Source organism: Haemaphysalis longicornis, unplaced genomic scaffold (assembly GCF_048455015.1).
Source record: "Haemaphysalis longicornis isolate Haplotype H1 unplaced genomic scaffold, Haemaphysalis longicornis Haplotype H1 scaffold_8, whole genome shotgun sequence".
Lineage (NCBI taxonomy): Eukaryota > Metazoa > Arthropoda > Arachnida > Ixodida > Ixodidae > Haemaphysalis > Haemaphysalis longicornis.
This window is the reverse complement of record NW_027526445.1, coordinates 54,925,835-54,942,518: the sequence shown is the minus strand read 5'-3', so window position 1 is coordinate 54,942,518 and position 16,684 is coordinate 54,925,835. Positions and strand designations below refer to the sequence as shown.

Sequence of the window (16,684 nt, the reverse complement as noted above, 5' to 3'; positions counted from 1 at the left end):
CCACGCCCGCTCCGAAACGAGTGATCTCAACCACCATGAAGACTGGCCACAGAGATATGCACCAAAACAAGGTGAGCTGGTCAGCCATAGTTGCGCATCCTCCCACTGCTCACACCTTCCCACCCCTGCCCACCACTAACTCTGCTCACACCCCAAAATTCCTCCCTACCACAAACACTTCCCCTATCTCCGCCACTCCCGAAATCACCCTGTCCTCCCAACTCCAGCAAACGCTACAAACACTACAACAACAATGCATGCAGCTCAGCCAACGCCTTGATGCCCTAGAAGACACAGCCCGCGGCCTAGCCTCCCGCACTCCATCTGAACCATCCATAGACGCCATAGTAGAAAAGGTCTCAGAACGCCTCATTCCCATTATCGACCAGCGCATCACTCAAGCCCTCGAAGCCTTCCAAGCCAAACTAGCATCCACCCTAGAGCCCCTGCAACCACTCATAGAGTCGATCAACATTCGAGTCGCGCAACTCGAAGAAATGGCCGAAATTGCCCCTGCTCCCCAACCGCAAACGAAGAAAGCCAAATTCCAACAGCAACAGTCCTCCCCACCCCCTGTCTGTAACGATGGGAACTGATTTCCAGGATTTCACAATCTACCAATGGAACTGCCGGTCATTCAAAAACAAGAAAAATCAGCTAGCCCTATACATTTCCCCAAGTCCTCCTCAGGTCATCGCCCTACAAGAGGCTGACACCCCCAACCCATCACTTCGAGGATATGCCACTTACACACAAGACCCCCTGCACCGCACTGCAACGTTAGTGGCAGAGCACCTTACCGCGCAAGAACATCACCTCGCCTCCCCCATCGCACACACTTTTATAGAGGTTCTTCCTGAACGACTCTCACTCAAGTGTTTATATCCTCAATGTTTACAGTCCTCCGCCTACCTCACTTCACGCGATTGAGGCATTGATACACGACGCTAAGAAACAAGCATCCCGAAGTCCCTTCATCCTACTCGGTGATTTCAACGCTCCACATCACTGTTGGGGCTACGCACAAGCATCTAAAAAAGGCACCGCCCTTCTCCACGCTACCCAGCACCATGCCCTCACTCTATACAACGACCTCACCACCCCCACCAGGCTGGGTACGAGCGTATCCCGTGACACCTCCCCTGACCTCACGTTTGCCAACAACGTCACTCGCCTGGAATGGCAACGAACCCAAGATACCCTGGGCAGTGATCACTATATTATCAAGATAACGACTAACCTCCGATGCACCACGCGCTCATTGGGGAAGGCTAGGATGACAAATTGGCCCGAATTCCGCAAGGACCCAACCACACTTCCCTCCATCACAGACAGCCTCGAAGATTGGACAGCAGCCCTGGAAGCCCTGGTCGAGAAACACACAAAAACGGTGCAACTCACCGATAAACACCCGGAGGCTGACACCCATCTGCTGCATATATGGGAAGCCCGCAGGGGCCTGGTCAAACGGTGGCAGAAACAAAAACACAACCGCACCCTCAAAAAACGCATCGCGAACATTACCCTGCAGGCTGTACAGTATGCACACACCCTCACAGTACAAAATTGGCACTCTTTCTGCGACCAATTAAAGGGCACCCTCAGCACGAAGCGGACCTGGCACATCCTTCGCAAGCTCATCGGAGACAAGCCTACGCGCACCACCACCACCCACCAAATTAATCGCCTCATCCGAAACAGCGATCTACCCCCCCCCCCCCCCCCAGAACTCCTCAACTCTCTCCGTGACCACCTCTTTGGGCACCAGACAACCTACCCCAAGCCCACTTCGGTCCTATATTCAGGCCCCACTAACGCCGCATTGGACAACCCCTTCACCACCGAGGAACTACGCCAGGCCCTCACCAAGCTTACTAGAAATACAACTCCTGGCCGCGATCGCATCACCAACAAGCTCCTTCGAAATCTCGACGACGAGGCCCAAGAATCTATACTGGATCTCTTTAACCACCACTGGCAAGCGGGCACGCTTCCTCCTCAATGGCGCCACTCCGATAATTACTCTAATTCCTAAACCCAATAAGCCGATTGCACCCACTAACCTACGTCCCATATCCCTCACATCTTGTCTCGGAAAGCTGCTGGAACATATGGTACACGCAAGACTCACTGCCCATCTGGAAAATAATGACCTCTTTCCGCACACCATGTTTGGCTTCCGTAACCACCTTTCCACACAAGACGTTCTTCTTCAGCTAAAAGAACAGGTCATAGACAACCTCAGCAAAATTCATCCCAGCGCAATCTTAGCTTTAGATGTACGTGGAGCCTTTGACAACGTCACCCATGAAGCCATCCTCAATGGGCTAAACACCACACGCTGCGGTCAACGCACCTTCGACTATGTACGGGCATTTTTATCCGACCGAACTGCCACAATCCGACTCGGATCATTGATCTCCCCAACGTTCTCCACACCCCCCAAGGGCACCCCACAAGGTTCTGTTATCTCCCCCTTATTGTTTAATATCGCCCTTCTAGACCTGCCTAAGCAGCTTTCCGGGATCCCTAACCTTCACCAAGCTCTCTACGCGGATGATCTTACCATCTGGATCACCAAAGGATCACCCGGCACCCAGCAATCCGCTTTACAACAAGGGGTGGACACCGTCCTCAACTACCTAGCACCACGCGGCCTCACCTGTCACCACTCAAAATCAGCCCTTCTCGTCCTTCGTGCACGTACCCGTGGAAGACCCCCCGAACCGGCACCGGACCCTCAGGTCATGATTCACCAGGAACCTGTCCCGCAAGTGAAGACACTACGAATCCTGGGTGTAAGCTTCCACGCCGATGGATCTGGAAGAGCACTACTACCCCAACTACACTCCACAATATCGCAACTCGCCCACCTCATCCGTCGTATATGCATGCACAAACACGGTCTTAAAGAACAAGACACGTGTCAACTTGTGCAAGCATTACTGCTCAGCAGGCTTACATATGGCACTCCCTATGTCCAACTCCGACCCCAAGAACACTCCAAATTGGATGCTCTCATCCGTCGAGCCTACAAGATAGCCCTGGGACTACCGGCTTTCACTTCCACCAACAAGCTCCTTCAACTTGGCATACATAATTCGCTCTCCGAACTTATAGAAGCCCAAAGAACCAGCCAACTCTCTCGCCTTACGCTCACCCCCACAGGCCGCACAGTCCTCCAGAATTTAGGCCGTCCTACACCAGAACCCCACGAAGCACTACAGCCGATACCACCTCATATTCGGGCCACCATCAAAGTCACCCCCATTCCACGACATATGCATCCCGAGTACAACAAAGGACGTCGCAACGCTCGTGTTCACTACCTACATAAGAAGTACTCATCGGTCAACGACACCCGCTACACCGACATCGCTCACTCAACTTCCCACTCAACCCTAGTGGTCACCGACACCAACGGCACCTTGTACACTGCGGCCACATACCGCCACCTCTCCCCATCTGCAGCGGAAGCTACTGCAATAGCCCTAGCAATGCATACAGCAACGTATACCTCACAATTATCACGGACTCGCAGCAAGCCTGTCGAAGATACCTCCTTGGAAGAATTCCTCCACCTGCCCTCAAGCTTCTACAAGCCGTAGTATCACCTCCTAACGTGACCATCGTTTGGACCCCAGGTCATGCCTCCCTCCCCGGGAACGAAGCCGCCCATGCTGCGGCCCGCGAACTTCACTTCCGGGCACTCCCGACGAGGCCGGGCGACTTGGACACCCTGACTGACACGCTACAACCACTACCAGCCACCTACTCCGACATCTTAGCGCACTATCGCCACACCCGCCGAGAATACCCTCCCCCACACCCTGCACTCACCAACGAAGAATCCCGCATCTGGCGACGTCTCCAAACAAATACATTCTACAACGGCACCATCCTCTCCCATATCTCCCCCAGCCGTTTCACCTATAACTGCCGTGACTGCCACACCCCAGACACAACCCCCCACCTCGTATTCTTCTGCCCACACCACCCCTCCCCACTCCCCACACCTACTCTCGAGCAGTGGGAATGCGCGCTGACCAGCTCGGACCTGCAGGACCAGCAAAGCCTGATCCAGCGGGCCACCCGAGCAGCGGCAGCACGCGGCTACCTGGACTAAGGCGGCCGCCCATCTGCTCTAAATATGTAAAATAAACGTTTGTTCCTCCTCCTCCTCCTCTGTCGCTTATAGAATGCGCCCTCCGCCGCTTTTGCTTCATGCACAGAGTCAAGCGGGGGAAGGGGAAAACATTCCCGGTGCCAGTCCATCAAAGTTTAATGCCTGTGCTACACGGTAACTTTCAAATGACAATGGGCTCTCCACCGCAACTGCTCGCTATGTATTTACAATGGGGCACTCAATACATACAATTGGTTCGACGGCCTTCCGAAGGCCTCTGAAATGGCCGTGTAAGCGCAAACATAACTCGATTTCGGATATCTTGAAATTGCTGTTAAGTCGAAACTTTTTCTCATCGTGCATTAGCATTTCCCCCCGTCTTCTCGGAACGTTTTTTTTTTTTTCGATGGACTTACGGATATCTTGAAATCTTGACAGAGAAGACACAAGGCAAAGTTCGATACAGGCATCTGGTAATATCCCTGCGCTTAGCTCCCACTACGCGCCGAACGCGGTCGTGAGCGACAAGCTTACGCGGAGTACGCTCTGTGCAAGGCCGATGTCCCCGTTACCGGAATGCTACCCGAATCCTACATCGTTGAGATAGCTGTGGGCGACGCAGCTGATCATGCGGACGACCAGGAGCCTCAAGAAGTGCCTAACGGCAGAAACAACGAACACACAGCGCCTATTTCGCAACAAGGTAGAATGTAATGGTGGTGACCAAAAATTGATGCGATGCATTGAGCAGCTCGCGAACGCTTTTTTTCGATGCAGATGCGAGCGCAAAAAAGCGAGCATCACGCAGTTATTTCTTCCGCGAGATTATAAATATTTCTTTCCTTTTCTTATATTTTTTCCTTTTTTACGAAACCCATTGGCAAAGGGAGCTTTTTTCAGCAGCACTAGATCTTATTTCAGTGACCTGGCCACAAATTTTTGGCATTTCACTTAACTCGAAACTCCCATTATCTCGGAATTCTCAGATTCCTGGTTAACGTTCGTTCCTTTCCTTTACCTTTTCTCTCTGTCAGATAATTTTACGACTTTGAGTTAACGAGATATTACTGCATATCAAGAGCGTTTTCAGAATACGCACAAGGAAATGCGAAAGTATCGCTGGGGGAAAGCATCGATAATTTTATGTTTGGTCGTACTATTTTAAAGTTTCCACAATTGAGTTTCAACTTTCTGAGTCTACTTTCTAAATAAGCTTCTCAAAGGCGCGTGTTCGATTCTCGGCAGTGGCGGCTTTTCTTATGGAGGAAAAAAGTTAAAATTGCACGTGTGTTCGAGATTTCGGCCCAGGTTAGAGCTCCCGAGGTGGTCAAATTTAATCCTGGGTCCTCCACAACGGCGCGCCTCATCGCTGTGTAGCGTCGGCCCGTTCAACCTCATGATCAATCAATCAGCTGCCCAAGCGACAAAAACCGCTGCGAGCAGCGCAAATCTTGCCGCGCGCAACTGGGAGGTGCCGAGAAGCGGCGGCTGTTCAGTGGTGGTAAGTGGTGGAGGGCAGCAGCGCCGCCACAGAACAGAGCCACAGAACAGGGCGCCACAGAACCGCCGCTATTAGCGGTGAGGGTGAGATGTTTGAGTGGCGCCCCCTGGCTCTGACGTAGTCTTGGGGACTCGCGCCGCTGTCGTCTGCTACACTCCGCTTGTGAGGGGCAGCAGTGCCTGTGCTAGAAATCGCCCGCTTTAATGCTTTAGTGCATTAAAGAGCGTATTTCCAGTAATGCAGTTATTTTTGCCAGCTTCTGACGCATCTGAATAATTTCAAGTTCTGTCCCTCCCAAGCAAGCAACACACGAGGAGAGAGAGAACAACTTCATTCAGAGCATCGGAAAGAAAATCGTGTGCTGCTCGTCCTTTCTCGCTTATTCCCGAGGTTCAGCGCTCAGACCTCCTCAAAATATATTCAAAATGCGTAGGCTGCCCTACCGTATTTTGGAGATGCTCTTATGAATACTCAACAGTCTGTTGCTACGTACCAAGCAGCGGGCCCCTGCACGCGCATCGCACAGCAGGAAATAAAGCGGCTGTTTCCTATTTCTTTCATGGTTGTTGACTTGTATCAGGTGAACGGTTTTTTTTCTGTTCCCAACGCATTATTTTTTCCGTACCGCCACAAACGCCTTATTGGTTGGTTTGGAGATGTTTGGAAGGCTCACAAAGATCGCAAGGATATTTTCTTGAGGTTGAATGGCATACATTCCCCTCACAGATTTTTTTTTCTTTACGACTAGGCTTCACACCACCACGCACAACGTGGGGATTCCAGCTTATAAAAGCCAAGGTTACACCGATCTCCTCAAAGTTCATTTCACTTCTGAATACAGCTGCGGCAGCTGCTTTTCTGATGGTGGCGAAAAGCGGAAACGCCCGTGTATTCGGGATTTCGGGGCGCGTTAAAAAACCCCAGGAAGTCAAAATTAATCCGGAGCCCTCCACTACACCCCGCGTCATCACCCGTGCAGCATCGGCGCGTTAAGCATCATAATCAATCGATCAACCAATCACTTCTGAACACATATACATGTCTGGGAAGACGTTTTTCATGGGTCAATATGCGTCATCTTGTATGTAAATATGAAGCGCCGCATGCCAACGTATACATGTGGCCGTAGGGAGATGGTATGCTAAAGGGAGGAGGATGAGGGGAGCTGATTTTCTCGGTCGTCGCGCGCAAGAAACAACGGGGCAGTTAGCCATGGCCGCTCCGCTGCGAAAAGCCTGCCACGTGCCGTTCCACTGGCCCCTTGCAATTTAAAACAGCGTTCTTTTGTTAAAGCCCAGTTTGTATTTCGCGCGTTCGGTTTTCTGGCCTTGATGGTAGTTCGCGTAGCAGCTGACAGATGGCGCCACCAGTCCACGGCGTGCGCGCCGCTCGTGAGATCTTGTTTTCGGCGGTTGCACTCGGTCTTGCAAGAGGTAGCGTCAAACACCCCCCTCGCGAGGGGCACGATCAAACGCAGAGCATTTCCGGGGGCGCACGACGTTAAGTAGTTTGCGTTACGTTAATGTTTTTGCACTTGTGGCAACTGCTGACGAGAGAGCGCTCGTCAGCAGTAATTTGAATGAGTCAACGATATAAGGCGCGTTCGTAGCGTCCCAATCTGTGTCGGCTCTGTGGCGCAGTGGGTAGAGCACCATGTACATTGCGTTCCGCCCGCAGGGTCGAGGGATCGAAACCCGGTGCCGGATAGTATTTTCTTTTATATAGTGTAGGGGGAGGGGTGCGGACAACGACGGTGCGGACTACGACGGGACAACGCGGGTGACATCGTGAGTTACTGAAATGCTCTGCATTTAAAATATTGAGGTAATGACCAGGTCATGACGTACATCTTTGAGCTTTGTGAACAATGTTTATTTCCAGAACAGAGGCAACATTTCTAAGAACTGAGAGGCGTGGCCCGAGGACGGTGAACAAGAGCTTCCTCACAGAGACTCCTTGACACGGGCGCCTTTTCCCCGTGTGGAACTGTCTCCCGTAGTGGCAGGTTTCGCCTTGTAGGCTGCAAAGGAACAGAAGGCATCCGCGCTGAATCTTGCTTAGAAACGAAACTTCAGCCATAAAGGGCTTTTACTGGACTTTCATATAAATTCATTCTTCAATATTCGTTTCTTTATAATTTCGAAAACACGAGTAAAAACGAGAGGAGGTGCACCAGACTACAAGCAAGATGAAAGAAATAAAGGGATTGTTCTGTTGTGATTTATGAACATCGGTGGTTTACTAAAACGGTGGTTTGTGTACGAATTTCCGATTTCTGTGTCAGGTCGAAAGAATTCGTTACACCTTGTTTTGCGGGACAGTGTTTTTTTGTAGAGGCGGTGAAAAGTCGGTGCCGACAAACTCTCTGGCGTTATCGCCGCCCAACTCAACAACTACTCGATCGAGTGCTACAGATAACAACAGCTCTTTAAAGAGAAGATTACAAGGGTCTGTTCTACGTGCTTTCAACAAATCAACTGCCCCCGCTCCTTTTTCTTTCGAGAGAGAAAGGGGCCCGCTACCTCTTATCGTGAAACCTGAGTCGTAAACACCCGCATGCGGTGCCCGCTGCCCAGCGGGCACCGCTCCCCCAAGAGCCAGACCAACGTCAGCGCCCACTCTTAGCTTAGTGTATTCTCCGGTCTGTGTTTGTGTTTTTCTCCGCCTTCGGATAATTTCGAGTCCTTCTCAACCCAGGGAACACTCAACAAACAGCGCGAAAGGTTTTCATTCGCTCGGATTAACGGCGACGTACACTGAACCGAACTGTGGCTCTGTAGGGTTCTGTTGCCAGCACACTAGCGCCGCATGTTTTCCTGTGGGCTGTTAACAGTGAACGGTTACCTGCGTTGGCGGCATTTTACGATAGAAGCTGTTGGATGGGTAGATAAAAATTAAAAAAAGCAAAGAACGAGGAATCATCGCGTTTCATACGCAGCAGGCATATAGCAGATACATGAACTCGGACTCGGTCAGAAAGACAGGTCGAACTCCAGTTTCCTAGTTGATTGAGCAAGCAAGAAGACGAATGTGCCGATCAGATATAGATCAATACTGAGTGAGTGTGGATGTACGATCAACCTAAACAGCACCAGGGTAGGCATATGGAAAGCCGTCACTTGTTCGGCAAAACAATGGCATAATAATTCTTAGGGTAACAAAGCGAAGGTACGACTCTGCTCCTACAGCTACAACGATATTAAACGGCATTCAGATATTTTTAAATTCTAGCGCCATGTAACGATAAGTGGTTTTGCTTTCTATAGCACCCCGCGCGCAACAACCCAGCGCCAACTAGGGCATCGCAAAGGGTTGAGAAGTGTTAGCATCTTGCCGCACCTCCTTTGTCTTTAAAAAGTCACACACAAAATGTATGTACAGTAAACGTACCTCTACGATCAACACCATTTAAAATAAAGGCATTATTTCATTTACAGAAGTATGCTCGACAAATTCTTTGTGTTTCGGAAATTTGTTACCCAAGTTTTCTAACCGCTTAGTAAAAGCGATACAAGAAGCATGGAAGTTGACCTGCGAGCAGCCATCGACTCATGGGAGGCTCACCGGGAAAGAATAGTCGAAATTTCCTCAAAAAGCCAAACAGAACTCCTGCACTCTTACACCTAAGAACCCAAAATGGCATCATCTCCACTCCGTGGATGATGGCGAGGGTGCAGAGAACGGGGACTCGAAGTGACACCCAAGTTGCGCCCCGAGTGACATCCGATTTACGCCCCGACCGTCATTCGATGTGAGCCGTGAGTTGCACCTTGATTATTCCCTAAATAAAACTGCAACTCACGGCTCGAACCGAATTTCGCTTGATTTTCGCTTGATGGTGGTGTGCGCACGGATGGACGCGGACGGACATTGGAAGGTCCTAAGGTACTCCGCAACGTTACAGGCAATGGAGTAAGCCGCTTAACTCTCGGGTGCTAACTCACGGTCGTAGCCCATGTAACAAAGAAAAAAAAAACGATCGTAGCCCGATGGGTAAGACGACTGACACTACCTCTGTCAGGTCTACCAGACACAGGCTCGAATCCTGCCGGTGCCTGTGTGATTTTTGCGCTGGCAAATGCTATGCGCACGGACGCGGACGGACATTGTGCGGTCCTAAGGTACTCCGCACCTAAAAGGAGCATCGCCGACGTAGCTTTCCCAGGTGGCTACGGTTTTTTTTGAAAGTTTGCAATCGGAGCCACGCAGGGCTTTCGGTGGGGCACAAACCGAAACCCAGTTGTTAGTTTAGGGGTGCCGCGTCCCGCCCCGCTGTCTCCTAATCGACAGCCGTAACCCCGTGGCCACGGATCTTTCTTTTGCGGAAGTACAACGGCGGTGCCTTGCATTCGTGTTTTAGGGTCTGCCTGGGTTGTTGTATAGACAGGGCGTCGGTGGTGTTGTTGATCCGCGCGCATTCGAGCGGAAAACGATGTAGTGGGGGCCTTCTTAGTATGAGGAGCCGCAAGCTGTGGCAGCCACTATTGCGCGAGACAGAAGATTAACTTTCGTGCCAAGCTGCTGGTCAGCTCGCACTCCCTCTGCTCCAAGGAAGGGGAGAGGGAACAGATGCGCTTGGGTGGTATGGGATAGCCCTCACTATACTCGGTTACAACTCAAGAACGGCACCACCTCATGTCGTGTATCACTCCGCCAAAGCGCCGGACCCGTGACGTCAGTGCGCGTGCGTTTTGAAAAGGGTTTGCTATGAATGCGTGATATCGTCTGCCTTGTCTAACGCAATTTGTTTGTCGTCACTGGAGCCGTTTATAAGCACATTAAGTCCAAAAAATCACGGGAACGGCTCACGCCATGTTCGAAATATTCCCAGTAACGCCCTACTTGCGCGGCGCGGAGAAACATCCGGCTACGGTGATAAGGCACAGCGGCAACTTCCGGTGCCGTTCTTAAGTTGTCACCGAGTATAGGTGGTGCGTGGTGTTGGGGCTTTTACCGGATGGGCATTCGTAAGCAAGGGGGACATGCAGTGTGTGATTGTTGTGTTGCAGTATGTTTTTATTTGCAGGCGTCGCCAAAATTGTTCGCCGTGGGTGTGTAGAACGAGTTTAAGGGAAGAGTGGACAAGGCTTTTTTTTTGAAGCAGTGTTAAAAGATATCTGTAAAAAATGGTCATTTAGGATTTCGTTGACTTCGACCAGCGCGACGATGCATGGGCACCAATTTCGGTCGAAGTACCTGGCCCGTATAACTCTCTGAAACCGCTGCGACCCGTCAAAGGCAATAGACGGGACACGGAGGTGATAAGGCCACATAAGCCGGAACCCGGCAATATACCGTATTTGCACGATCCTAACGTTTCAACATTATAAGGCGCAGGCAAATGTACGGAAATTTGAAAAAAAAAGCCCGCCAATCCACCCTGTCAAGGTGGTTGGAAAGCGAAGCTGTTAAGAACGCTCACAACGATTACTCAAGCGACATAACGCGAATTCACATACGTGGATCCACAAAAAGTGAAACCAGAGGCACCCGCCGCGGTGGCTCAGTGGCTAAGGCGTTGCGCTGCTGAGCACAAGGTCGCGGGTTCGATTCCCGGCCGCGGCGGCCGCTTTTCTGATGGAGGCGAAAAGCAAAAACGCCCGTGTGTACGAGATTTCGGCGCACGATAAAGATCCCCAGGTGGTCAAAATTAATCCGGAGCCCTCCACTACGGCGCGCCTCATCGCCTGCGTTGCGTCGGCGCGTTAAACCCCACAATCGAATCGAAACCAGAGGCAAGTAAAATACACTTATCCACACCCTTTATCTGTTCGAAAAGATATTCTTTGCTCAGGTTAAATAAAAACATGATTAATGAGCACTGGTTGGTTGAGTTTTATTGGTGAAGCACATGAGTGGAACAGGAAGCTCAAAACCGGTGTTAGATGATCACACTTCTCCGCCGCCTCTACCACCGCCGACGGAGGCGATGTGATCGGTGGTAGAGACGGAGGAGAAGTAAGATGGCATGCATTGGTGTGAGCTTCCTTTAATTTTTACAACTCCTAGCGCATGCGCAAGGCGAGCACACGGCCGCTACACGTGCCATGGGCGGATCGCACAGCAGCGCGAGAGATCGCGTGACGATATCACGTGGCACTCAGCGAGAACGCAGGGGCAAACCCGCAGATGTGCTGGGTGCACCGGGGAGTGCACCGTCTGTCTCCCCCGTCTCCGCGTGGACACGTAGCTCAATCGGTAAGACAACGGGCTCTCACTCCGTTTCTCTATTCGTTCCACGTTCGATTCCTGCCGTGCCAGTTGCTTCTTTTAGAGCGAAGCTTTTTACCTCTACCCCACAAGGGTTCTGTCGCGACCGTTGGTGTCAACAGAAAACTCTCACGAACAAACAACAGGCTGTCGCTCCGTCTCTCTATTCGTTCCAGGTTCGGTTCCTGGCGGCGCCAGTAACTTTTTATTTGTTCACGGGAGTTTTCTGTTGACACCAACGGTCCCAACAGAAGCCTTGGAGGGTTGAGGTAAAAATCTTCGGTCTAAAAAATATCTTGCTGATTCTTCCGTGCTATGTAAGGGACATGGCACGGCGTACCTGGTAGAAGACATTCTATTTGACGCACGCAACTGTGGCAGCAAAAACACCTTGCGCTTTATAAACTTGCTTATCCAGCTGCTCCTGGCAATAAAACCAAACCGGGGAACACTGAAAGCCGATTTTTCTTTTCAGCCCGATTGTAACGCAAGCGCAAATTTTAACGCTACTTTTGGCAAATAACGGTGCGCGTTATAGAGTTGTGGAAATGCGGTATGCGCTAACCTTCTCTCAACACTATCGCCCTCTGCATCCTGTGCAGATTCAGCGCTTCCTACAGGCCCATGCAGCAGCCTATGTGCCCATCATAATCATCGATGCAGGCGCTGCTGGTTTGAATTAATCACAGAGCTTAATACAGGGGCAAAGTCGGACAAGATGTTTGTACAGTTTCTTGCAAGCGCCTACGCGAGCACTTTATTACCTTCCCATATAGCCGAGGGTCCGACGAAATGTCGTATGGTCGGCCATAACAATGAAGAAACGAAAAGCGAACACTGACCGCGTATGGAAAATATAGTCCACGTTTCTGAATCGCTTACGGCAGTGGTTCCCAAATCGGGTTCCGCGGACCCCAGGGGGTCCGCGATAGCATTCCAGGGGTCCGCGAAGCTCCCCGCAAAACTTTTCACCCGCCCTTTTTCTCTCGGTTTCGCCAGCATTTTCTGATGATGATGATGATTGCTATTGGTTTCCCCTTTGAAGCGGGGCGATGACATGTCATCTTACCAAAAAAGGACTAATACAACCATGTTTTACACTCTTGGTTTAATACTAGCGCTGCTTTCTTGCAATGCAAAAAGGTGGCTCCGCCGCATTACATGTACATTTAGCTTCTCCGCGTGGCACATATTTTAACATCTGCATTTTTCACAACACGCCAGCTATGAAAGAAAAAGAAAACAGACCCACAAAAGGCAGCATATAGGTGTTTAGAAGACTTATAGATTCAAGTACAAATTGTTTGACATTATGGCACCGATCAACATACGCTCCATCGTGGGGTCCCCCATCACTATCGCAAGCCCAAAAGGGGTCCCCGGGGCAGTCATGGCTGAGAACCACTGGCTTACGGGCTTCTTCTTCACTTTGGCAAGAAGGTGTTCTAACTGGCGATATATACATATTAAGCGCCTCAACTTGTAACACAACACGCGTTGTAACCCGCCCCGGTGGCTCAGTGGCTAAGGCGTTGCGCTGCTGAGTACGAGGTCGCGGGTTCGATTCCCGGCCACGGCGGCCGCTTTTCTGATGGAGGCGAAAAGCAAAAACGCCCGTGTGTACTTGATTTCGGCACACGTTTAAGATCCCCAGGTGGTTAAAATTAATCCGGAGCCCTCCACTACGGCGCGCCTCATCGCCTGCGTTGCGTCGGCGCGTTAAAACCCACAATCGAATCGAATCGATTTAAAATTTCTCGTTTTCTTTTCTTTGTAAACCGCTGTCAGCCTGGTTTGATAATCGTCCAATTGAGGCCCTTACGTGATCAACAGTTTAATATTACAGGAAGATGGACCTGATTGTACGTGATGATGGACCTGAAGATGGACCTAAAAATGGGTTATCCTGGAAAGTGTATATTAACAAAACTTGTTGAGCTAGTTGGTTCATGCTTATTGGAGATAATAAAAGGTAAGGTTAGGTAAGAATATGAAGGTAAGGGTGCGGGCTTAATTTTCTCCTTACAACAACGGTCGTGCCTTAGTTACAAGTGGACGCGTACAAAAGATAGCGAGGCATGTATACCGGACAAAGCTTCACTCAGTGGTTTATATTTTGTAGTCCTCGCAGAAAATAGTCTTGCTTAGTTAAAATTTAGGCGTGCTCCTGGTGTTGCTTAGAAAAAACCCCGCAACGTGACGTGTAGCATGTTTGTTGCGGTAGATTAGTTCCGCGCAGATCTGTTCAGCGAGGAAGTTCAATGAAGATAACAAGCGTTGTAAATAAATAAAAAAAAAAGCCTCTTCAGCGCATTCATAACTGCGTTGATGCCATGCATTGTCATTCCACCGACTGCTCATTTGTCAGACTATAAATGTTGCGCCTAAAAACTAACACTCGCAGGTGTTGTTACAACTGTCTTCCCCTGCTAGAACCACGTGCTCCGTCTAAAGCAAGGGATTTTCCCAAAGTTTTCACATCGTTACGATGATTCCGTCGCTCTAGAACAGATTCAATCTCATAATCTCAGTGGCTGGACAGTGGTTCACAGTGTGTCTGATCTGTGCGAGTTGGTACATATTGGGGACGCGAAGCAACTCGAACCTAGGAGGAACCCGAAAAGTCGAGAAATAGAGGGTATAGGCTGCTGATTCAGTGGTTCAAAAACTTCTTCGTCATACGAAGACAGATAATTTTTGTTGGCGTATTCATGGGAGGTTGTGGCCAGTACTACACCAGGGTGGCCAATCCTGCTCTGGTGAGGGAGTGCTTTACCGGCAATGGTCGCCGGGGTCAGGCCGCACCCCAAGCCTCATTCTGCAAATCCATCAACACGCAGATTTAAAAAACAAATCTGGTTGGAATTGACTGGCACCGGGATTCGAACCACGGTCCTTCTGCACGCGAGGTGGATTCTCTTCCTCTACACTGTACAAATCCCACTCTCTACACTGTAGAGCCCATTCTCTACACTGCACAAATCCCACGACAAAAATAATTGTAACATCGGCAGAGTGCCCCAGGAGACGTACATAAGAAAGCTGTTCACTCACCACCTCCCTTCGTTCCCTTCGCGGCAGTCTTAGCAGCCGATTTCTTCCTAGGCTTCGCCTTCCCCGCTGGCGGACAGTTGCAGACGTAGTTCTCAGCCTTGGGCCTGCCCGTGCCGGGTAACATGCCTGACCGCGCCTTGCGGCATTTGCAGCCTCGTTCGCGAACCATCTTGGCTGCCTCGTCTCGAGTCAGCATGATCACCTTGCTGCCTCCTGCATTAACCGTTAGTTCAGAACATAACGGTCGTGTCACGACATCGTAAGTACCAGCAGAGCGCCGTCCACATTAAAAGGCACGGAGAGTCATTAATCGCGTCGCAATGACCTTCGGGAGAGTTTGTGGGCCCTCGGGAGAGTTTGTGGGCCGCCTCATTCCCCTCGAGCCTGGAGTGTTCGGGTGCCCAAGTAACGAATATTTTCTCGCCTGGGGATATCGATCAAAATTTTTCCAGAATTTTGAGTGCCACTTGTGATAATCGGCCTATGGCAAAATTTTGGAGTGTAGTCTTTGAATCTGAAATGATTGTCTGGGGGGTTTGATTTTGTGCGATGGTCAATGCTATGGCCGCCTCTTCGGCCGTTTCTGGGTGGGTGGCTCGTATAGTCGCCGAGTTTAGAAGCTTTTTCGGAGAAATCTGTTATAGCAACCGCGTATGCGTCGTGGTGTCTGTACTCTGCTGCGTCCACATAGATTGTGTTTGGGTTACTTCTGTGTAATTTATGGAGTGCGTCAGCCCGTTTCTTTCTCCTGGCTATGTGATGTTTAGTGTGCATGTTGCGTAACAGAGGTTTTATAGTTAGCCTTGCGTGGATGTGTGTTGGTATAAGGTAGAGGTGTGTATAGTTGGCGCCGTCGACAAAAACGACCCCGTCTACCCAGTCATTGACAGCTTGATCAAACCAAAGATCAAGGTGATTTGGCCTTTTGCTGACGAGGGCCATATATAAACACAGGGTAAATGGTTCTGAGTCCTTCATACGACGCTTGTCACGTTTACCTTACTGAAACGAACCCACCTGTGCTGTGAGATCAGGCTTGAACCGCTGTGCAAACTGGGTATGATTTTTTGTCAAGGATTATTTAGTAGCTTCATGAAATTAGCTTCCCCTTGCTGCACCGTATGTGGCGCGCTGGACACTCTCTTCCCCTCCCGATGTGAGTGTAAGCGCAACCCCTTCCTTATCCCCCCCCCCCCCCCCCCTTCTCACTAGGAACAAGCTCTGCAAAGCTCTGACCTGGCAACACCCTCCCCAAAAACCGCCACGACCAGAGTATGGACGCCGCAGGGGCTCTTTGAGCGTAGGCCACTTAACCCAATGTAAATAAAGTGGCACTACTATACAAGACGGACAAGAAAAAAAATGGTGCAATATTTGTTGATTTCGGCTTCAAGAGCGAAAAGAGGCCACGTTGTTAGCCAATCCAAGTAGAAAAGGAAAGTTGGCAGCTGCTACGGCGGCGCCCATGACGGCGTGCGATTGCAGCGCCAGATTTCCCTCTAGTATTAATATTAGTATGAATCTGTGTGTGCCGGACAGAAGCTAGAGCTTCTTTTCATCTGTTACCTTCCGCGGTTCCCTGCCTTTTGTGTCGCGCACGAGTTTTGTCGGGTGAGGTCCAGCACCAAAGTCGCTGGCCACGACGCAAATGCGGTGGCGACATGTCGTTGTACAGGACAGCCTCACTTACCGACCCAGTTGAAAGCAGAGCAAGCAGCCCAGGCAACGATTATCACGCTGGCGAAGAAGCCGACGGTAATCATGATGCTCTTTCGATCCCATATCATCGGCCT

At 50.5% G+C, this 16,684-nt stretch overlaps 2 protein-coding genes across 2 annotated transcripts in view; one reads left to right on the top strand and one right to left on the bottom strand.

Annotated features, from left to right (window-relative positions):
- LOC144149740 (phospholipid scramblase 1-like) overlaps positions 1-16,684 on the top strand; it is a 94,857-nt gene that overhangs the window by 6,748 nt on the left and 71,425 nt on the right. The window lies entirely within an intron of this gene.
- Positions 7,487-16,679, bottom strand: LOC144150020 (uncharacterized). Its single transcript, XM_077681800.1, has 3 exons — positions 16,582-16,679; positions 14,892-15,104; positions 7,487-7,647 (listed from the first exon to the last, which is right to left on the bottom strand). Exons 1-3 carry the CDS (start codon positions 16,676-16,678, stop codon positions 7,571-7,573), a joined length of 387 nt encoding a protein of 128 aa, XP_077537926.1. The 5' UTR covers position 16,679; the 3' UTR covers positions 7,487-7,570.